The sequence below is a fragment of the Haliaeetus leucocephalus genome, unplaced genomic scaffold (genome assembly GCF_000737465.1).
Source record: "Haliaeetus leucocephalus isolate CR32 unplaced genomic scaffold, Haliaeetus_leucocephalus-4.0 Scaffold626, whole genome shotgun sequence".
Classification (NCBI taxonomy): domain Eukaryota; kingdom Metazoa; phylum Chordata; class Aves; order Accipitriformes; family Accipitridae; genus Haliaeetus; species Haliaeetus leucocephalus.
The window spans coordinates 3,142,606-3,167,390 of record NW_010973062.1 but is presented as its reverse complement, the minus strand read 5'-3'; the positions used below and the strand labels follow the sequence as shown (position 1 = coordinate 3,167,390).

Below are 24,785 nucleotides of genomic sequence, written 5' to 3'. Positions count from 1 at the left end.
ATCCACTTTTTGTACTTTAAAATACGTACTAGTTATAATGGACAGAGGAGAAAAAGCTTTAGTCCTGGGATCCTCATCGGTGGTCAATGAAAGAGGGCCAGACACTGAGCTTAAGCACTGGCCTCCAGATACTGATACTGCTTAGTTGTTAACCACCATTCTAGCTTCCAGCGAGCTCTCCGAGGCAGTCCCTGGGCACAGGCAGGGCAATAGTTCTCTCCAACGGGGTACTCCAAAGAGGCAGTGCCTTTTATGCAGTGCCTTGGGTAACAAGATGCACCGGATTAGATTGTCCCTGCCCAACCCAGCCCTCCTACACCACCCCAGCCAGCTTTGCACTTGCAGGCCCTCCTTTCAAATTTTAAGCGTGTAGCATACACCCTTGATTTCATCATATAGAAACAGCGTGTGGCAAGCTATGCCACGTCCTTATTATTTCAGATGGTTGGAACTAGCTCCTTGTCACCAAATATTAATGATGTGTTATGGTCATAGGGACATCACATGGGGCCAGGGGGAGATGCAGGACCAAGTGCTGTATGTATACGCATGAACAGTCTGCTCTAGAGTAAATTGGCCTACACTGCAGGGTAGAAATCACAGGCTGGAGTGGGCACTCCTAAGGGTGTGGGTGTAACCTTAAGGGTCCTGTTTGCATTGGGAGAAACTACTTAGAGAAGACATTGTTTTGTTTGAAAAATTCTGCAAACTTGATAAGGAGCCCAAGCAAAGTACTTGCCTGTAGTTTATTTTAGTAATATATACTTGAAGTCTCCCCCCAAGTTAGTTTAGCTTTAAAAATGAATTAGAAGCCATTTTATTGCTTTTCAAGCACATAAGTTTATATATACATGTTTTCAGCTTTTCCAGCTTGCATCTGAGCTTAGGGTAAGTTGATGTGAAGGGCTCTCCAGGTACTGTTTTTTCATGGGTGTGACAAGGAGAGTCCTGTTCTTTTTGTGCCAAGTGTATTATTGTGTTAATCTGCTGTTGTTGGGGGTGTCAGGCACACTGAGCATAGACATAATGTACCTTTATCACTGTGTCAACATTCTGAATTCGAGGAATCCTACTATCTGGAAGCTGCATTGTTAATGTCTTCAGTTTCTAACACTTTTTTGTTATGTATTAAACTTCAGTAAGATATCAGCTTTGATCCTTGCTGACTGGAAAGAGAGTACTTTTGATGTCAGGCAAAAGCGAAAGAAACTTGTGCAACAGTTCAGCCTCTGAGAGATTTAAGACTATCAAGATCCACACTTCACTTTCATACCATAGTCAAACTTCTGTGGCTGAGGCAGAGCAGTGTCCTCAGTGTCTGTGTATGATGTACATGTCACGCTCACACATTGTTCATGTTGAGTTAGATTCTGGTCTGTGCTGTAGGCTCAAGTTGGGGTTTCAAAGGTCTAAGGCATCCATCTGGGTTCTAGGCTTATCTGGATTCATATATTCCTATCACCAAAGACAGTTGGTTGAAACGTTTCCATTATTCCCTCTATTTTGGACATGTATCCCTGGTCTGAAGGGATTTGAAAATGTTACAAGAACAGTTCCACAAAGAATGCTATTTGCAAAATGTATAGAGGAAGAATCTGACTGACTAAAACGAGTGGAAGTGCTGGCACCTTGCCTCGTATTGGTTAGTCTCATCTGTGGGGTGCCTAGAATGCTTCTGCTATTAAGATAACATAAACATATGGTCACATTTACTTACAACACTTTATTATACGTGTATTTATAGAGAGGTAACACAGAAGAGTAGGCATAATCAAAAAATCACAATACAGTATAACATTCAAAACAATGATCTCTGATGCTCAGGATATTTCTCCTGTTTTGTCAGCCCTGGAGGAAACCAAAAAGCTCTTCATATGGGCTAATGGAGCTAGGACTGTGTTTACAAGTTGCAGATTATAGTTCAGTCAAAGGTTAAGCTATTTATTTCTCCTTTAGCTCTGGAATAGTGTTTCACCTGACTTTAAAAATTGAAATACATTTGTTTATTAAGATTTAAAACCCAAACCAAAATAGATGTTCTGCTCAGTTGAGTTGCTCATTGAGGAATGTGTCAGTAAAACCATATTAATGTAATTTGTGAATCCTTAATATGTTTATAATTCTTTTTCTTGCAGGCGTTCATGTCAATGTTTCAGATTCTCACACAGGAAGGATGGGTGGATGTCATGGATCAGACACTGAATGCTGTAGGACATATGTGGGCACCAGTAGTTGCTATTTATTTTATACTATATCATCTTTTTGCTACTCTGGTAAGTCCTCACTTGCAAATGTGCTGTGCTTTTCTTTGTTTTGAATTATTCTCATAGCTCCTGTGTTACTTTTCTCAGCTAGTTAAAACTAATTGTGATGCTCATTTTCAGCATAGAGGGCTTTAGGATTAGTTCTTTGATGTGATAGAATTTACCCTTCAGCCCAGTGGCATAAGGTGGTGGCCTTTGTTCTGGTGTGAGGTGGTGTTCTTCATAAGATCCAAGTCACACTGCTAGACTAACAATGTAATTCTTAACTGTCTTGTACCTTTACAGGTTCTAAGGACTGCAGAGTTAAGCAAGTGCTTTTATTTATCATGTAGGAATGGTCTCCTCAGCTTCCATTGCATTCTCTTTGCAGCAGTAATTAAAGTGAGAAGCGTAAAGCCTCAGGGTATAAACTCTTAACTAGAAATCACTGCTTTCCTGTTGCATGTTGCAAAATCAATGCATGGAAAAGATATGATGTAGTATATCAAGCAATAAAAGAATGAGAACTAATACAGCAGTTCCTGCATGTGTATGGAAATGGGGATTATATAAAAAAACCACATTTTTTTCTGTATGCATTCCAAATGGGATGTTTACATTTTTTTCTAGAGAAAATGGTAAAAAACCCAGCTTTTTGGATATCCTATATCAATAAGGGCTTGGTACTGTATTTTGAATACCAAAACAGAGAAAATACCACAATCAGGGAATAACCATTTTACACACCCTTAATTCACTCCTACTTTTTCTCATATTGTATTTTGCATTCACTGCAGTTTTTCATGCACTTATTCTTGTTTTCAGTTTCTTCATTCCATGTTCTTTCTTTGCGCAGTTGTCTACTTAGATAAGGTACTAACTGTATTTATACAATCTCCATCAGCTTCCATCTACTTTTACTTTACAGTATGTCCTGTTTCACTTCTAAAGACTGAATAATCCAACTGTAATTGTGGGTGCAGCAGGTTCCTTCATATGGATTGAAATCTTGATCACTTTATAAATGGCAGTAAAGTGCATTTGATGGTCTTAAAGCTGCTTAACTATATTAAAGTATAAGCCAAACAAATGTATGTATTAGCAGATATATAGGACATGTAATTTATTCACAAGAGTCAGAGGAGTTCTTGGGGTCTGGAAAAGCAGACAGGATCTTTAAAACTCCTTGGAAATTGGGAATAGAAAGCAAAAGGGAAGTGAGTTTTAGTCATGGATTTGAAAGCAGTTACTGGGTAGAGAATCTTATTGCCGTTTTTCTGATTCTTCGCCAAGAACATTGTCTGAACTGGAATCCCTTTTTATCTCTTCAATGAGCATTAAGCAAGTCCATAAAGTAAATTAGTGTCAGGTGGCCTTTGTGCTAAAAATTCACACCTGAATTGAGGAGTAACTTAGCTGTAAGAGCAATTTTAGTATTCTGTTTCATGTTTTGAAAAAGTCATCTGGGACTTCTCCGTTTGTTTACTCAAAGCACTTATTTTGCTAGGAGCAGCAAGTCACTTTTCAGTACAGCATCCTCAGTTCTTTTACAGGGAATTTGCATTTAAGCACAAGGTACTTGCTTGGCTTCATGAGTGTACACATTTCTTCTCATTCACCTATGCAAATTTTACATAGATGAAGAAACTCTGCTAAAACAACTTTGCAGAATTACTTGGCCTTGCGAAGTTGTTAGTTTCAGTTCTAAGATCTTCCTCAGACCCTGGAAGAGAAAAGCTATATAGAACAGTTGTCTGGAGGCAAAAGAAGCTTAAAGAAGGAAAATAACGTGAAATTGGTAAAGGAGCGTGAAAACGGTTGGGCTGCTACTAAAACCAAATAGAAGAGTTCTAAGAATAAACAGCCATCAGTGAATAACAAGAGTGAAGTCAAATGAAGAAATTACTTTCACCAGCCAAAAAACGGGTAGGATTAGAATGGAGAAGTGATAATTGCAGGCATTTGGCAAAGCAGACTTGGAAAGAAATGAATAGTTTTTACATTAGAAGGCAAAAAAAAGTTGAAGCTCAAAAAACAAAACCTCTGTTGGAAGCAAGGACTGTTATTAGTTGAGAAGGCAGCAGAGGAAGTTAAACAAATAACAACTTTGCATTTAACTTTTCTTTTGTGGCACATCATCTTTTGTTCTTGTTGAAAAAAAGTGAAAAGGGAGTTAAGGAAAGTCTTGATGCCTTGATGCCTATCTGTGCATGAAGCAGCAAGACTGTAAGGGGTGATAGATTTAATGAGTACTATACTTCTTTTTAGTGCGGAACTGCACTTCCTTAACTAGTATGCTCTGAGCTGCAGGTAAGGGAGTTATCATAGACTGTATAAAGTATCTAAAGAAGAAGAACACCAGACTGTAAAGTTCTGACAGAGTGATAGAAAAACTGTTCATCAGCAGTTAGGGATCAAGGTAGTTTGTGCCAGGGATTATGTATTTTATCAGAATTCTGTCTTGCTTTGCCATTCTGAAGGCCACCTTAACTTCTACTGTTTGTAGTGATCGAATCACTGAAAACCTTATGAGGTACTGTTTAAGTATGTGGCATATAATATGTCTTTTTGAACAGCTGCAGGAAATTCTACATACTGCTAAAGCCAGTTTTCTAGTAAAAGAACATTTCTTTTTCTGAACATGGACATTTTCTAAATTTATGGGTGAGAGTCCTTCCTGTGTCTTCTGTACCTTTATATTTCATGGAGGGAAAGGGAATCTTGCTCTCGAACAAGGTCCAGACAACCAGCTCATTTGCAGTTTGAGTTCCAAACTCCTTGTCTGGTGTACTAAGCTACTTAAATTTCATCTTCCATATAGGTGGGAAATAATTTTCCAGTGTGATTGAATGACAGGTAAACTTACACTTCATTTACAGCAGTGGTGGACAGATATGTCTGTTCTGGTTGTGACTCAGTGGTCCAAGACTACAGAAATATTTCAGGCCTGTAACTCTTTTAAAAGAGCTTAGATTCCTTCTAATATCTCTAGGAAATTGATGCTTGCCTGTAGGAGCTCAGTGTGTTTGAGGATATTTGCCTTGAACCGCAGAGACTAAAACCTTGGCAGTTGCTGACAGCTTTAAAGCTATGTATATACAATTTTTACTGCCTTAAGATGTAAGTTGTCAGAGGATATGTGCTGAACAGTGGTATCCTCCCTCACCTGCATCCTTGCTTTCCTAGTTCTCTCCCCTTCTCAGCTATATCAGTCACATTTTCAGCTTCTCTGGCCTCTGGTCAGTATCTCTACACAAGGAAAATATAATAATCTGATATACACTTTTTTCCCCCTGGGATTCTTCCTTGTAGAGGCATATCTACACAATATTTGATGTATAGTAATTGAAAGTGCATGAGTTTCCTATAGGGTGGCTCCCAATGCATGCAAATGATGAGGCAGCTTATTTTTCTTTCAAAGTGGAGTTAGCTACTTTGCACAGAGGCACCCTGAGCATTAAGCCAGTCCATAAAGTAAATTAATGTTAGGTGGCCTCTGTGCTAAAAATTCACACCTTAACTGAAAAGCCCCTTAGTTTTATGAGCTGTTTTAGGATTCTGCTTTGTGTTTTCTTTTTTTAATTATTTCTGATTAATTTAATTTTCTTTTCATGTGAAATACATTTTATATGGGTATATTGTTAAACATACATAATGCATTGGTCATAAAACCTAGAATTCAGAATTTTAAAATTCATATAATAATTGTAGGATAAGCTAAAAAACAATTTACTTCTTGCAAAATGGCTAGCAGACAGATGTCAAAGGCAAGATTCCCATTTACATCAGTAGGGCCCTCATTTTTCCATGTCATTTCATAGTACTTCTTAAGAAAATGAAGACGAGCTTTAACAAATAATTTGCAATTGTTTTGTAGATTCTACTCAGCTTGTTTGTTGCTGTTATTTTGGACAACTTGGAACTTGATGAAGATCTGAAGAAACTTAAACAAGTAAGAACATGTTTTTATTGTGCTTGGAAGTAGTTTCAATAAAGCATTACTTTACTGGTGTTTTTATGGTAAAAGATGGGAAACATCTTCATCAAAATGAACAAAACAGTAGATGTTGAAGAGAATAGCAATATTTTTTTAGATAGTTGACCATCACACAATGTGAGGTAGAAATTAAGAGATTGTAAAAGAGATTTAGAAATTGGTTTAAATATTCAATGAAAGTAAATTTAGGTAGTCAAGTAATTAAAATCATTTTAAAATCACAGCTAGGACATCTTTTTGCTTATAATCTAGTGAAAGATGTCCCTGCCCATGGCAGGGGGGTTGGGCTAGATGATCTTTAAAGGTCCCTTCCAACCCAAACTATTCTGTGATTCTATGTGATACTTTATGAGCACACCATAGCACCTCTGGAGCGGAGACCTACTGGCAAGGACCCACAGACGGGAAGCGGTAGAGGGGACTAGGTTGAAAATGTTAGGTGAATGCTAAAGACTCTTGGCAAAGTTATCTGGCTTGCTTGATTCTCCAGATTTGAGGACCAAGATTACCAAGAAGCCATTCTCTCACGCTTGAAACCCAATGACAATCACATAAAACAAATGTAACTAGAGAGTTCATGTTGGCCATTCTGATCTTGTACACAAACCACCAAAGAGGAAGGTATCTGTAGCTTTTACATAAATATACAGCTATGCTTTAATCTGCGCAAAGAGGAGCAAAATCATCAACATTTGCCTACTTCATGCACGAAATAGGAAATTGAGAGCTTAATATGTGGGAACCTTTTTTGTAATATTTGGGTTATAGCCCATTTGCTGTTTTTTTTTCATCTTTCAGGTGCATCAGCAATTATTGTAGAATTATGTTCTTTCAATTCTTGAAAAATAATCACCCAGACAATTTAGTTATTTTACATTGAACTGTTACATTGAAACTAATGTGCCAAATAACCACTCCCATATTTTTCCTTGTATATTTTTTTTTTCACTTTTAAAACTAAAAGGATGTGTTTATTCATTTCTTTTGTTTATATTTGTTGTGTTCATTTTCTACACAATTCTCATCTGTGGATTTAGATATCGTATAGAGAGCGCTCACTGAATATGTAGAATGTGTCAAGCTAATATTGCTTCCCGATCTTTTGTTACTTCAGGGCACTGACAAATGAGAATATTACATAGTTATTTTAAATTCTTCTTTATAGAATTCAATACAGAAATCAATATTGCTTTTGCTGTTGAAGTATTAAATATCAGTATGTACTGCAAATTTGAAATAAGTTAAAAGGGCGGGTATTTTCTGCCACAAAGAAATATAATTATTGGATTTCAGTTGATCAGCTCACATAAGTGAAATGAGAGATCTTATAGATGATTTTGGGATGACCAGACAGTCTTGAGTACACAAACTGAGGAGACCAAATCAAGTTTATTCATTTTTCTCCTTATCAGTCTCAAGAGGTAAAATGACCTGAAATGAAAATGGCTCAGATGTATGGTAAGCAATGTCATATCATACTGATAATCTTATAGGAACATTTTCATAATGTCTGCATGAATTAGGAGCACAAATCAACTCTCTGAAGTGAAGAGCTTAAGGTACAAAATCCTGTGGGTTTTCTGTGAAACTTAGCATCTTTGATTTGTAAACCATTTTAAAAGTCTACACCTTTGCTTATGAAATTGAAGCAGCATGGCTTTGTGTTTTAGCAGCCCACTCTGGAACTGGTGAACAAAAAGCAATGGTGGGAGGCCACCACTTGCAATACGTGCCACTGTGTCAGCCTGGAATCTTGTTAACCTGGTAGGAGTCCTGTCTCCGTAATAGCAGTAAAGCACACTCAAGTAAAAGACATAAATAGAATTTTTAAAAAATGTCCCTCAACTTGATAGATTTGAGACTGGCAGCAGCATAACTACATGAGTGTGGTGCTGGGCCAGAGTAAAATGGCTGCACGTGTCACCAGACCTTCTAGCTACCACACAGTGTGGCACCGTGATAACACTGATAGCCTGTTTCCATGACCCAAGTGGGTATTTAATCAGGGGACACTACTTTGCCATTGGACATACCGGTTTGGTTGACTGGCTCAATGATATATGCATTATACACCATTATGACATACAAAGATGTCCAAGGTGGCTGACACTGCTTCACTTGTATTTATGCTTGCTCTCTTCCAAGAGTATTAGTACTATTGAATGTATTCTCTTCTGGTGTTGTATCCAAACAAATTAATGTTGTACAAAGTGTTGCATCTTTTAAAAATACCTAAGGTAAAAGGAGGTAAGAGGTCGGTTCTTGTTGCTGAATCATATGGAATTACTGGAATGATTGGACAACTGATTTAAGTGTCTAGAACAGAAGAGCTTTCCTGTGGGGTAAATGTGATGGTATCACAGGCTCATTGCTGATAGTGACTGTGCACTATTATACTGAAATATTGGTTGTCTTATCTCAGAAGGTAAAGCAGAAAGAGTTTCTAATTCAATCACATTTTGAATTCTCCACTAAAACAAATGGACTGTAAGAAGAAAGAGGATTGTGAGGTAATTGTTATGTTTTAATCAAGACCATTTCTATAAAGAAATATATCTGTATTGCTGCACAGGAAAATTTTTGACATCTATAATTAAAAGCTGAATGGTGGTCCAAGAGAGAAGTCAAATAATTCAAACTGTTAATGTAAAAGACATTGATTGGTTGAAAATGGTGAAACTGTAATGCTATCAAAAGTATTTCTATCCTCATGTTTGCATTTTTTCCCTGCCTTTAATGGCTGTAAAGCTTGAGGCCCAGGGCATTTTCAGATGATGAAATATTGAATGATTTTCAAGGAAGGAAGGAGAATATTTTTAGGCCAGAAATCACACCTAGCTAATAATGCCTTTTGGGATGTGTCCTTCTTAATTATGACTTAATTCCTTTTCTTGAACTTGATAAGAAAAATAATATTACTTATCTTTCAGATTCTTGGGAAAGGACTAATTAGTTAATATTTGCAACGTACTCTAAAATGTAAAATGATATGTAAACATTTGACATTCATGTTTGTTCAGTAAATGTGTTTAAATATGAATAAATTAAAGCAAAAATACATTAAATGACTAGGAGATTATAAGGAAGATTGTAAAATAATGTATTTAAAAGCTAGTAAACTTTTAGAATTGAATTTGGCAGTGCAAATTCAGTTAAGGATATGCATCATGATTCAGTTTTTAATTACATCATTACATTGTATTATTTCCAAAAGTCTCACCTCACTTAGTGCAAAGAGTAGACAGAGCTCACTTCAATAAGCCAGTAGTCGATATTTTTTCTCTTTATTGTACAGTGTGTGATCCCTGTGCATTATTTATTGCACAGTATTCAAGCTTTGCTATGAAGACACAACTTAAGCTCCTTCCTGACTTTTTTATGGTACCCCTTATAAGTATCTAGAACAAAGATAAAACTTGTAAAAGATCAATTTAAGTGATTTACTTAGCACCACAGGCACATGTAGGAATAGAATCTCTTTTTCCAAGACACAATTCAGCTGGTTTAAGCACAGAATCATTCTTTGTATTCTTACAGCTCCGTTAATTCACAATACATCTCCCATCCTCTGCCACCTCTCAGGTCTCATCCCCTCTTCTAAGCCACGATAGCTCACGTCACATGAAAAGGGGTTGTGCTATAGCTCATAGTCACCATATGTCTGTCCAATGAACCTGATCCTCTGCAGCAATCCAGACTGACCCTAACACACTACTTAACCTCCAGGTATGAGGTTGATCCTGCTCATTTTCCTGTGAGGCCCCTTTCTGTGGTGTTCAGTGCATCAGTTATGGGGATGATATTAATCTTAGGCACAAGAAATCTATCAGCTACAAGCTGAACTTCCTTCTCTTTTATTCTTGTCTTCTGTGCCCTCTCCATAAGCTGTTGCCCCAAAGTTAAAAAGAAACTGAAAGGATTTCTTTGATTTCTTTCACCTTTTGTGATAAAGTTTGGACTTTCTATTTAGAAGTTCAGCTACATCGCATGAGCCGAGTTATTTTTATCCAGATGTTGTTTGACTACTTCAAAGCACTCTAACAGGTTATGAAGCATGACTTTCCTTTACAACAGCTGTGTTAACTTTTCCTATTATATTTCACACGTATTTACTAATTCTACTGTTATTACATTCCTATCAATTTGCCTAGATAGGAAGTCAGACTAATTAGTGTCTAATTTCCCATGCTCTATCCTGAAACCCTTTTTTAAAGTTAGTCACATTTGCCCCTTCCCTTTCTCTAGCTACCGAGTTTATTTAGGTGACAAGTTATTCACCACTACTAGTATGTCAGCATTGTTATATCTGAGATCCTTTAGAAGTCTTGAGTGAGTGTTATCAAGTCTTGGAGAGTAACAAATTGACCTTGTGTCAGTTATCTTCCAAAAGCTTTTCTCCTGACATTTTTGTTGGAGATTCATCTTTGGCACAGTTTAGGGTCTTCCTTGACCTCCTCTGTGGTTGACACAATTCATTTTGCTTTCTTGCTTTGGTTTTATTTTTCTGAACACTCTCGATTAATAGTCTGTTGCTCTTTTGAACTCTCTGCAGATCTTGCTGCTTTCTGTATGTTCTTAAAAAGCTTCCTTATTAGATTTTTTTTCTGTAGAAAGTAGTCCCTCAAAATCTTTCATGCTCTGCCATATTATTGTTTTATAAAAAAATTGCCAGAATTTATGCTTTTTTCTCTATTCTTTGCTTAACATATGTCTTCCCTTTCTGAAATGTATCCATTTACTTTTAAAAGCCTTCTTTGCACTCCAGTTGACATTGCTGGCCTTTTTGACCTTCTTGAAGTTCTTCTGTAGGTGGTAGATGTATTCTGTGCTTCTAAACCATGATATTTAAAGTTAATCCATACACCCCACCTCCCAGTTTCTGTCATTTGGCCATTTATTTAAATTCTTTCCAAAAGTTTTATGATTTTATGTAATTATTTTTTTAAGTTAAATTCAATGTAGTAGATGGGTTTGACCTTCTACTTGTAAAAAAAATTCTGAATTTAAGAGCATTTTTAGCACTGTTACAGAATAGCTTTTTGATATTTATGTCATGAACTAGATCTTGCTCCGTACTAAGCCATGAGGTGCTTCTTCACTTAGGTGTTCTCTGGCTATATAATTCAGCAAGTAGTCACTTATGAGTAAAAAGTTAATCTCTTTCTTCTACCTTTTACTAAACATACATGAGGGTAAACAGAGGCTTCCCACTATTATTACAGCTTGCCTTTAGGCCTTTAATACTACTTTGCACATTGAGGTTACTTTCTAATCCTCATTTACATGTATGCAGAATATTTCTTCCAGTTAGGCATGCAGTTTCAATACAGAGGGATCCTATGCTGTCTGTATATGCATTTACCTTACTCTATTTGCTGTAGATTTTCTGTAATGAATAGTACCAGTCTTTCACTGCTGCAGTGTACTGTCAGTCTGGATAATATGTTGCCTAGTTTTGCACATTCTGATTCTGTAGGATCCTACTGCTTGTTACTTCTACCAAGTTTCTGTGATGTCTTTTGTGTCAGCCTTGTGGGTTTTTTAATAACAGGAATTCTGGCCCAATCATGTTATTTTTTAGGGTTATACTATTAGTATAAAAGCCTGTATATGTGGTGTTCTTGTCTAGTTTTATGTCCCCTCCTTAACATGGCTTTATTTCTTATGTTTTTCTGTTCCCTGTCAGAATTTTGTAAACTTTTAGAATTCCCATAGCCTCATTCTGTACAAAGAAACTCACTTTTACCTTGTTCATTACTCCATTTTGGGCTTACTCTACTGTACCTGCTCCCTGAAATAGCTTTTGCAGCCAATGAAGTTGATTAAAAATGTTATGGAGTTTTAAACACCTGGGTAGAATTCATGCCACTTCACTAATACATTACAAAGTTGTATATGCAGTTTGAAATGTTCATGCAGGTTTCCTTCTCTAGTCACTGAAGAGGAGTAGATACTTTTGGAGGGAAATTTTGAGAGAGCTACATTTTGTTTGTAGGGTGGCTACAAGAAAATTTTAAGCCAACAATGAGATTATCCTCAAGCCACCCTAGCAGCATGAATCATCTTCCCTTCCTCTGCAGCACAGTTTGTATTTTACAGCAAGACACCTCTATGACACTCCTGCTCATGTGTATATCCCAGCTTCCCTTGTACCATACAAAGTGGATCCCTTCTAAGCTTACACAATTTAAGAAGAAAGATTTGTGGAATAATGACAAAAAGATAGAAAACAAAAGATAGGGATAAATGAGTTTTCATAATAGAGGAAAGATACCAGTAGAGGTCCGTGGTGATCTTGGCTGGGACCTGTGCTGCTCAGTATTCATAAGTTGTCTACAAAATGGGGTGAATAGTGAGGTGACAGAGTTTGCTGATGGTGCGAAGTAAGTAGAGGCATGCAAAACTAAAGCTGACTGTGAAGTATTCATATTTTGTGGCTGAGAAATAAAATGTCAGATGATATGTAATGTCAGTAAATACACATAGAGAAGAAGCCTGCTAGATATGTGAATGTAGGCTTTAATTAAGCTATCACCAGTCCAGAAAGATTTTGAATCGTTGTTCATATTCACTATCATGTCAGTTAAGTGCTTACCAAAAGAGAAGGCAAACACATTTTTAAAAATTAGAGAAAATTGTTAAACACAAGTGAAAATATTACTTACTGTTCTGCTGTATACATCCAAGATGCTTCCATGTCTTGAATACTGCACGCGTTTTTTAAACATAAGATATAATAAACCTAGAAAAGGTACAGACAAGGATAATGAGGATGATCTTCAGCTTGTAAATGACGTGACAGAGGAGGCTAAGACAGAGTTATTTATATGAAATCACAAAAGGTATGAGTAGTTGAATAGGATAAGACTGTTTTACTTCTTCCACTTTAAGAAAATGAGAGGGCACTCAATCAAATCAAGTTGATTTGGTTTTAAGACAAATTAGTGGAATGAAAATCCTGTAAGGGCTGATACATTAGATGTAGCTTTCAGTCCCAGAGGTTGTCAAGGCTAGGAAAGCATGCAGGAAGTAAAATTACTCTGTATTTGATCTGTTCTTATATCTCAGGCACCTTCTGCTGGTCCTTGTCAGAGACAGGGTACTGGTGAGACGGACCTTTGATCTAACCCAGTGCACTCATTCTTACACCCCCAGTGCACTCATTCTTACGCCTCTGATGTTCCATAATCTGAATGGGATTTCAGAAGCAATTTGCAAATAACAAAGGATAAACCCATTGGTGGCTAAAACCACGTGTGACACCACTTTACTGAGTTGTATTTCCACAAGGGAAAGAGCAAGCATCTCAAGCATCTCTGAGTATAAGCAGTGGCCTAACTTCCTTGGCCATGTAATCCTACTCCTGTAATCCTATTTCCTGGAATTCCACTGTTAAAATATTTATAATTTTATATATAAAATATAAAATGTTCTTGTTTTGCCTTATGCTTATGATAACAACCCCAACTTACCTCAGTAACTTTGGAGGGTTTATTTTAAAGCTTATATCAAACAAGATTATTGTGTCCCTATTTTACTACTGGAGAATCAAAGCTGTAGAAGTGCCATCTCTGGATTCATACATAAATTCCCAGTACAGCAAGGAATCGAACAAAGTCTGTTCTAATGCTTAGGCCCCTCAAGTCAGTCAAGAACATCCATCCACTTTAAATTGTTGAAATCTCGCATAAGCGTAGTTCTGCTGCTTCAAAGAAATATTCTCTTAAGGAAGATCAGATTTCTGTCATATCACACGTGTGCTGTCTGTGCTCACCAGTGCACACTCACAACATGAGTACAGATGGCATTCATTACTAAAAATATTTTCCCAATACATGCCTTACTACCTAGCAACAGAAATTCTTGGAGGTGTAAACAAGAATATGCAGTAGGGATATTACATGCTCCTTTCCCTCCAATTCTGCTCCACACCATTAAATATATACAAGATTTTTTTCCCCCTGAATCCATATCAAAGCAGCAAACACAGGAGGCTGCATACATATATATATTTTAAAAAAAGTCCTGCCTTTAGAATTATATTAATTGACCTCTGTGCTTTTAAAAATAACAGATGTTTACCGTGTTAATTTTCTCTTTAAATCCCACTTTTAACTATTTGATGTTGAAAACAGAAATGTTTATAAACAAGGAAGCTTGGACATAATGATAGCTTCTTTACTGGTTTTGTCTGTTGAGATAGATTCTTGGTTTTGACAATGGTTAATGTCCCAACAGCTCAATTTGATGTCAGTGGTTCAGGGTCAGGTTTTGAAATGCTTAGAAGCTTTGCAAAAAAGAGGCAGTTCAACAAATGTTAGTGGTCTTGACAGGACTTTCATAGCAAATGCATAAAAGGAAACCATTAGGCAGTCTGTCTGATAAGAAGGAGCAATTGCAGTAGAAGAAAGTTAATCGAGAGTTGGGTGCCATCAAAAGTGGCAGAACTATTATAGAATCTAGTTCCATAATTAATACTCTTTTTTTTTGGTGGTGGTGGTGGTGATGGGGGCATGGGGAGGTCTATACTGGGGTCCGCTACCATCTAGTTGTCCAGAACTGCAGCAGCAGGGTACAGAGGTCTTTGAAAAGAATAAAAATAAAGAAATTTATTCATTTTTAGATGTTAATCCCTCTGGTCTTAAAATCTGCCCTGTATTTTCTGGGTTTGTCATCAGGGGAACAGCAATTAGCAATTAACACCTTTCTTTTTTTTTCTCACTAAGCAGTTACTTTTGCTTCTTTACTGTTCTACTTAATACTTAGGTTAGAAAATCCCTGATTTATAATGAGACTTTTGGCCTGCTACTATCTAAAGGGAGAGTATCTGATGTTTTCTGAACATTGTACAAGATAATTCTGGCACAAATATTCTAAATATGAATTTGATACTGCTCCCCTTTCACTCAAGAAAGCATAAGTGAAATTTTGGTTAATGTCAGTCAAGACAAAGCAAGTTAGTCTCTGAAGAGATTGTGCTGAGTCCTTCTACATTTTTCTCTAAAGTAGAGTGAATTTGAATAAAAGATTCAAATCAGACATTTATATTAAGTAGAATAAAATATTTTTTTCAGTGCTGCGGGAATCTGATCACCATAGCATCCCATTGATTTTAAGAGGGTCACAGATACTCAGTTGCTTGTACAATTAGAATTTTTATTAAACTAAAGTAGTATTCACATGCCAGACAATTCAAAACTTACATCCACAGAGCAAACATAAAATTTCCTTTCTGTGATTGCTATAGTATTCAGTTTTGTTTGTCTGTAAGCTGGAGAGAAGAAGCACAATTTGTACCTTCAGTCTTAAATTCATGTGCAATCAGTTGTTGATTATGCAATTATTATTTTGATGCAGTTAAAAAATACTTCCAGTGTCTGTACTTTTCATATCCAACTTAGAGCAATTAGATTCACACTTTCAATCCATGCAAAAGAAGTCTCCCAAGAATAAAAAAGTATGTGCCCTTAAAAAATGCAGTCATTTTTAAGAAGGAAGAGTGTATCGTCTGACTTACACTGAAAAAAATAAATCATGAGGACTCTGTGTGCTTAGCAGTAAGCAGCATAACAAAAAGTTTTAATGCTTTCATAGTTAATCCAACATGCAGAAGTTTAGAAGCAACTATCCTCAAGTTTGGGAACAATTATATATGAAGAAAAAAATTGTCATTCTTTTAGATAAAGATTGGAATTTTCTAAAATGTCAAAAGGTAGGATTCATGTCACCTTGTTAGCCATGCGAAAAGTTAGACATGTAGTCTAAGCTAGTCATCTGCGCTTGCCTGTAGTCATAATTACCCTCCAGGGAATGATTCATCCCATCCAAGTTGGGTGCTCTCTTTTTCTATTACAGACGGAGTCTAGACAACTAATTAGGCAAAATGCCTGACTTTCACTGGATAAAGTTAAATGACATGAATCTCCAATTTTAATGAATTAGGAACCCGTGTTTCATTGACATTTAATCATATGGGTGCTTTTACATTACTGAGGCCCAAAATCACGGTGTGTAACTCTAGGGGTCTTACTGAAGTTCCTAGGTTTGGGTCCCTAATTTAGGTTAGGCACTTATATGGTGATAGCAAGAAAGAAGGATGGAAGTCAACATTCAAAACTGGTCATCTGTCTTCACTCACAGCAGAGAACGAGTTCCTTGTTTGTGAACTTAAGTTCATAAAATAGCAGGTCCCTGGCGCTGGCGCTTCAGTTAGTTTTCTGAAAGTGTGTGGCGTGAATCCAACAGGATCTTTGTAGAGCTTCCCGACGTCCACCTGGGTTGCCTCAGAAGGAAATACAGGCCCTGCCTCACTTGTGGAACAAAAGGCACACTCAGAGAAAAAGGCAGTTTGGTCTGCGTGGAACCAATTCACCATTTGCTATGGGAATATGTTGGAAATGTGGCTCTCACGTTTTAATGTATCCTACTAAGTTTTTGTAGTTACATTCGGTCTTAAAAGACAAAGTTACAAGTAATTGCTTCCCCAGAGAATAAGGCTTTCACTGCACTGCCAATGATATTGAGGATATCCATCTTACATTCCCTGCAATGATATGTTAACCAGTGTTGCTACATCAATATCAAGATACTTGGAATTCATTTTTTTTTATTTACTATGGTGCTCCAGTATTCTTCTTGCCAAAATGCTTAGCACCTTTCTCCCCTCAGCCATCATCATTATGGTTCCCATTTTCTCAGCTACTGGTTCTTTTTCTTTCATATCCAGACACAGTTAGTGCAGTCTTTTGTTTACATTAGATCATACATTTGTTACTGCCTGTAATCACTTCTCCACATCATTGTCAAAGGCATTTACCCATCCTCCCATTGTTGGAAATATGCAAAACAACCATCCGTTTATTAAGAGAGCCTCCATAAATTCATGGATGCAGTACTGGTTTCCTTGAAACCTTTCAAGGTGTCTCTCCTTTTTAAAGTTGGCTCTTGCTCTGGGAATGATCACTACTCTCTTTTGGACTAAAACGTCCTTCTAATAATAGATTATCAGTCTTTCTGTGTCCAAGGTATATACTTATAGCTGAAATTCATGATGTGAGAGAAAGCTTTCACACAAACTAGGTTTCCAATATGGAAGTCACACTGGCAAAGAGATGAAAATGAGCAGTACACTGATCTTTTCCAGAACTAAATACAGAAGTCAGATCTGCAACCTAATCTTCCATTAGTTTTTTTTTTTTCTCTCTCACACATACCATGTTTCTCCTTGCAGTGCTGCGTATGGTTGCAAATTTTAACTCATTTTCAGGTTTGGGGTTTTTTAAATTGTTGTTGTTCTGTTGAAATCAGATGAACAAGAAGAAAAGGTTTTGCTACCAACCTGTGGTGTATATATTCATGAAGTTTGCTGAAGCAGTCTATCTGTATATTCATACCTTTCCAGTTTTTGTTTGCTTTTTTCAACTGTTTTTAGATACTAAGCAATGAAATTTGCTTTCCATACACTCTTGCCCTCCAGATGTTCATCGTCTCTTCATCTAAAGCAGTTCTAACAACTGAAAGAGCTGACTAGTTTTCTAGCTAGTGAAAATACATGCTATTTTTATAGCTTCTGCTAGACACTCCTGCTGCTGTCTTTTTGTATTATTGTCTGCAGAACATATGAAGAAAGCAACCTGAACTCAGTGCCCTGCTTATTTTTCTTTAACTTTTTACTGTGAGCTTCTAAGAATAAATATTTCTGCATTGATCCTTACCTTTGTTTTGGTCAAGAAATCGTCATAATGAAACTCCTGTGAGAGCTTTGCAGAGGTGAGGGCTGACAAAGTGATTTATTCAGCAGAACTAGTCATAGAGAGAAGAGAAGTCAAAATCTGACTGTCAGCCAAACTGAAGCCCATGTGCTCCAGTGCCACGAGTGAGGCCAACAAGTTCTGCCTAAGCTTGGTTCCAGCAGGAGAAGGAAGTCTAGATACTCTGGTATGAAGAGTAATTGAAATGAGATGCCTGAAACAATACAAAAGTAAAAGCTTTTCCATAATGTGGATTTTGGAATTGACAAAATATAGTTACACACCATAAGAGAGCTCTAAAAAGCAATTATTTTTACCTCTGTTAAAATGAAAGCACAAACTAACTAAGGCTCTACATGTCTTTTTTAACCCATGCAGAACCCTGGTTTCTCACAGAACATGTTCACATGGCAGCTAGCCAGTGGTCTGTGAACTGCTTGCCACACTATCGTGCATGACTTATTAAAAGACAAGTACTTTCCTTTTGGGAGGGAAATAACTCCTTGGAAAGCAAGCCATTTTAAAAAAGACTGTTCTAGGGAAAAGAAAATAATGTATTGGAAGAGTCCTTGATCCTCCCTTTCTCCCTATTATGAAAACCAAAACATAAACAATTCAGGTTTTGGAGTAAAGCACAGTTACACAGCTATCTGCAGCCCAAATCATCTGTGATTTGATATTGAAGTGCAAGAGCCTGCATTATTCTGAAACCAGAACATCTGCAGTAGTGAAGCTTTAAGCAGTTGGCACTTTTACCAACATTAACAAAAAAAAAAAAAAAAGGTTGTATTGAACAAGGTAACTGTATTCAATAGCCTATTGTTTCAGAATGCTCCTTACGTTAAGTATATGCCTTTGGGTCTGGATAGTCACATGGGTAACAGAAAAGAAAAATGTAATGCTTTCATTCATTCACTATATGTCTTAAGTAAGTTCCTGATGTATATCAACTAACTCTGGATTCATGAAAAGCTTTAGATGAGCTGAGAGAAAACAAGCTGCTTGCAAAAGCTGCGAAAAATTTTAAGACTTGCCAGAGCTACTCTAGGAACCAAAACTGTTAATGCTGGCTGTCATTTTTAATCTTTGAATTGTGGTATCAACAGATCTGCATAAAGCTTCTCTAAAAAGATTTTCCAATGTCAGGTCTTTTACATTTACCACATCCTATAAGGATATCACAGCCTTAGATTAAAGCCATTCAAGAAGCAAGGGACACCAGATTTTCATGGGATATATAGGATGCAGTCCTCCACAGTATAAAACTGTACCTTAGCAGTATGGTTCTGGACTATCCTTCATCCTGTTCCTCTTCCTCTTCTTTTTCTCATTTAAAAACTTAGTGAATCTCAAAATTCTTAGAATATGTTTCTATTTTAAATGATGAGAAGAAAATTATTTTCTGGTTCACTTCTAGGAGATCAAACTTTCCCAGTTCATTTACTGAAGCTGTAGCTTATGTAGGAGTTGGAGTTGTAATAAATTATTACTGGAAGATTTTCTCCATGAGTGCCATAATGTGATCTTCATTTATATTTGACACCACTTGTGTTTTATTTTCTTTCAAAAGGTGTCTGTCTTTAAAAACTGACTTTAAAGTCTGTAATGCATTTAAGTATTAGTAAAAAAAGTAGAGTACTACTAGTGGAAACTTGTCAAAAGTTGTAATTTGTAAAAGATAGTAAGAGTTTTGACAGATAGATACTTTTTAACTTATGGTATTACTGGAATGCATGTTCTTATGCATATGTGTGGGGATTTCGCTGACTCTCCCTAAGCTCACAGTAAGGTCGCAATTTGGACTAAGCATGAGCAGGGGCAGGAGAAAGTTATAAGGTCATTCACATGTTTTTTCCTATTTTCCAATGTATAACAACTAAATTGTCTTTGTCTTGTTAGCGTTACCTTGAAAATGAATAACGTATATTCTTGCTTTGTATAATGCTGTTCTCTCAAACCTCCTCTTATACATGCATATGTGCACACACACACACGTCTGCTGTAAAGTTTTCTGTTAAGAACCCCACTAGCTAAAAACCAGTTATATCTGCCACTGCAAAATACTAAGGCTGACTTATTGATGCAAGTGAAGCTGGCAGGAGCTTCAACATTAACTTCAACAGAATGAAGCTATATAAAACTAAGGTGAACTGCAGTGCAAACTACATGATGATCATCATCTCCACTCAGTATCACTTTGTGTAGAAATCAAATCTGTTAGTTCAAGGTCCCCTGTGGGCAGCTGAAATTAATATATTTCAAAGTGGAGCTTCCTATCCACCCGAGGAAGTGTAAAATCTAGAAGAATGTTACATAGCCATGGCAATACTTGGTGTGTGCTGGCCATGATAGTGCAGCAATGATTCATTCCTGTTGGCACAGTGTTTCAATAAAACTTTCACACAGTGATCCAGTAGTAGCTAAGATTTCTGAATTATGTTGCCAGCTATCTGGTCACTGACTTTTTATGTCAAGTACAACCTTAGGAGAACATTGCACCATCATTACCACTGCCATCTTCCAGGACTACCCTAACTACATCATGCCCAATCAAGCAAAAGTGACCCCTTTGCATGGTTTCAAATAACAGGGGTGACCCATAGGCCTGATTTAATCTTTTCATTTCTTGCATGCCTCTCCCACTATCCCTTTTCATTCCCAAGTTCCAAAAAGGCTTTTGGTGTCCTTGCAAAATCTGGGGGCAAACGGGCTTTATTTTCGTGAGACCTGGCTTTGGTTTTTAATTTGGGCACGCCACTAATGACCAGTCATTATTTCTGTGGAGGCCTCTTACTATCACTTTAAAGCATAAAGCAAGTTCAATATGAGTGAAATGCTAGCCTTTCACTTCCATATTTAGCAAACAGGGACAAGAGTAATTCTTCCAGTCCAATCTTCCTGAGTCTTGGTGAATTCAGATTCTAACTTCATGACAACAGAGAACGCCTGTTTACAGTGTGTTGATACAGCATGTGGACAATATGGTGTCCCAGGCTCTGCTGAAATCTCTAAGCACTACTGTAATATCCACAGTAATTATTATGGCATGGTGACGTCTTTTGCTAGGAGACGAGAGAGAAAAGGGCTCCTCATGCTTTCTCCTTTTTCTTTATGTAAGTTCTTAGACTGTGATCATAGAATCATAGAATCGTAGAATCGTTTAGGTTGGAAAAGACCTTCAAGATGATTGTGTCCTAAAGAAAAAGATGTATGGTATGCATAAATTGAACTTTACTCTCATATAACCAGCTTCCATAATTTCCCTTTATGTGAATAGAACCTTCAAAAGCAGTAGACAAAACATAGATCTCAGTTAATGTGTTTATGCTGCCAAGAGTTGGGCAGTGCCACTAACTCAGCATGGTAAAATAGTATTGGTTCTATTACTTGGCAAGCTATTCTAGAAACTTTTCAAGTGTTTTTTTTTTCTTATAGAAACCTAAACAAACTCATTTTTGGTTTAAACTGCTAGTGGTAGGGTAATCTTTACAAAAATACGATGGCATATTTACTAGTAAAGATTGAGCCAGTCCTGTAAATGCTGAAATTAATAGCAAAGCCATCAAAAATGTCATACAGAATTTTAGATTATAATGGCTTACAGCTAGTCATTTAAATCTTAAAGCTGTGATCTGGCTAAAACTCACTGACATGAACCTTGTAGGAGCTAACTTCAAGGCTTGGGTTCATTCCCTCTAACTTCTGGCCTTGGCAATATGGTTCCCTCAGTTCACTGAGCAATGGAGAGAGGAATGGGCTTCTTCACAGACAGAGTGAGATCTTAGGAGTGCTAAATTATCTTCTGCAGCTATCCCTCTCTCTCTGCCCACCTCTTCCCCCCATCTCATTCTTTCTTGTGGCTGGAGTCCACAATAACCTGTTTTACTAAGTTAGATGCCTTGTTTAATTGCTTACAGTTGAGAGAAATTAATTTAGTGTTGGGGTGCAACTTTTACTGGAGACATTATTCAAAATTCAAAGTCACATTAAGTTGTTATAATACCTGTATGCATGGAAGTGGTCAGTCTGTAGAAGTGGAGCTATTAAGCATGCAAGCCAGTAGCAATTACTTTTTTACTTATAGGTCAGAGGATTCCAGACATCATCAGGTTAAAATCTAGGATGGGGGAGTAGAGACTCATGCAAATAGCTTGTAGAACAGGTATAATTCAGCCCCTAGCAAAAAATGAAGAGGCTATTTTTCATTTGCATTGACCACATCCTTCTGAAAAGAAACGTGTGTACTTCAGTCATGTTTAAAATATTTCACACAGGTTTTAAAAAAAAGAGAAAAAAAAAACACTAAAAAAGTAAAGAATCTTAATACTTATCTTTTAAAACATACAAAAAAGACTCTGATTCAGATATGTTTTGGTTATACAGCCAGTGCCTTGAGGTAGTTAAAAAGCTTGCAGTGTGCTACATTCCATTCTGCACTAAAAATAACATGTGAGTTCTGGGAGAATGAGGTACCCTCTAGGCAGTAGTATAAGCAATTATGTTTGGGGCAAAAAAAGCACCGATCAAAATGTCAGGACAAGCTCTTCTTTTTGCAGTGGTTTTTATGTTATTTGAAAAGAGTAAAGGATGTGAAGAACTCCTGAGTGTACTTGCAGATGCATATTTTTCTGTTCTAGGCATCTGATTATCATATCCTAAATGTATATTTGGGGTCTGGTTTCCAACCCAACCATAAAAATGTGATACATATATTTGCTCTCTAATACCAGCAGCCTATGTGATTTTGAGTCTACACAGACACACATGTATGTGCAAACCATTTCAGAATCATAAAAGCTTTCCTCCATTTCAGGTCCTGCAAATACCTTTGTTACATATGCATATGTAAATGCAGGTGTACACACACACCCACACACAATAAACTTGTCAAATATACAGAGTTTTTCAAAGTGCCCTGATTTTTACAGGTTGCAGAACAACAACAGATCCCTTTTAAAATCAGGCCAGTTTTATGTAAGTGCTGAATATATTCCCAAAGCTTGAAAATGTGTGTGTGTGCCTTATAAGAACATTGTTCTTTAAAAAAAAAAAAAAAATCCTTAAATCCTTAACAGCTCCAACAGTGCCTCTAATGAGCTTTCTTGTGTTTAGTTTGTTGGGTTTTTTTCCACTGGGCATGTCTTAATTCCACAAGATTATTTTATCTGTTGTCAGTAGCAAAATGATGTGGAGTACCTGCATATCTTGTTTGTAATGGCAGTGGACTGTCCTAAGAGAGCAAATCCAACTAGAGACTTTCACTTTGGTGACCCAAGTGTACTACATTCAAATCTAAGTCCTTTCGGACCTCTACCCCAAAATTACTGCTCTTTAACTATGATGCTGCTTGGTATTCAAGATGATGGCCACTGACATCAGAGGAAAGCCTTCTGCAGCTTCTGGTAACCCATGTCTCCCTTCTAGCTCTAATTATATCGGTATCAGTGTCACCTGAAAGTAGAACCACAGCACTGACAGTCGTTTGGCAGTTTCTTGTGACCAATGATTGATACAATTTCACTATCTATGTTTCTGGTAAAAAAAGTAATGCCAATATTGTGCTTAGACATTTATTATGAAGCTTACCAAGGAAGAACCTGTAGGCTCGGAATATAACAACAGCTCTACTGGGTCAAAGCAAAGGTCCTCCTGGTTCATTATCTGGTCCCTGACGGTGGCCAGTAAAAGATGTTTAGGGACTAGCATAAGAACAGAGAAGGCAGATATTGATATTTCATTCTCTGGTGATATTTCATACTTGAGTGATAGTCACTCTCCAGGGATTTGGGAAATTCCAGTGTCCAACATGGTATATCTTTGTCTAGTGGTTCTTGATGGACTTTTTCTTGCATGTGTTTGTTAAATCTATTTTCAAATCTGTGTATATTCTAGCATTTACTGTTCACAGTAGCAAAGATAAATTTAACAATGCACTATGTGAAAAAATATTTCTTTTTCTACTTATGAATCTGGCACTTGATTATTTCATTTGATGCCCTCTAGCTCATGAGGTACAGTCATTCCAGTTAAATGTTTCCTCAGTGCTCTCTCCTTCCTACCATGCTTGTTATTACTTCCACTGTATTCTGTCTTTGTGCACCTGTACATGCAGCTTTAGAATCTGACCGAAGTTCCTTTTCACTGGGTAAGTCTATTTGAAGTGAACTGCATTTGCAAGCAAATTTGGCAGTTTAACTAACGCATCTTGGAAGTCATGTTTAATATTTATTACAAACCCTCTCACTTTTTGTTCTAAGTAAATAAATCAGCATGTGGAATTACTAGGACAGAATTTCTGTAACATCCTTTCCTGGAAATTATTTTTTTTTTAAACAAGAATTCAAAGTATCTAGTCCATAATAGAAAAAATATTAGCAAGGCAGTCTGAGATAATCAGAAGTCCTGTGTCCCTGCACGCAGCTAGCTTTGTGATGCTTTGCTGGTACCGTTTTTCAGGGATTTTGTGTTTTTGCTTTCCCCTCATCTCCATTTGCTCTCCTCAGATCTCTTTTCTGGTGAGGCAGCTTAGTATTTGAAAGCAAGTGGTTTCTAGGGGAAGTTCAGGCCATTCAGGTACAGTAATTACTCATTCAGAAGATAGTTTTGACCTTACTCCTGTTAATACTAAGGAGTCTCACTGTCCTGGCAATGCAAACATCATTTTGGCAGACTTATTAACAACTCCTTTATTCAGTGAGGAGCAAAAATGTACACACACTTTATGACCCAGTTGTACTTTTCAGTGTGAAGGAGTTTTTCTTTTTTTCCCCCCACAGATTGTTGATAAATGGAACC

General features: G+C 37.0%; 1 protein-coding gene across 1 annotated transcript in view; it reads left to right on the top strand.

The window, feature by feature from the left end:
- The window catches only part of NALCN (sodium leak channel, non-selective), a 229,905-nt gene that overhangs the window by 128,983 nt on the left and 76,137 nt on the right, over positions 1-24,785 (top strand). The window contains exons 13-14 of the mRNA XM_010578299.1: positions 2,136-2,273; positions 6,121-6,195. Of these exons, the coding sequence (XP_010576601.1) occupies positions 2,136-2,273; positions 6,121-6,195 (213 nt within the window). The remainder of the gene's footprint in view (positions 1-2,135; positions 2,274-6,120; positions 6,196-24,785) is intronic.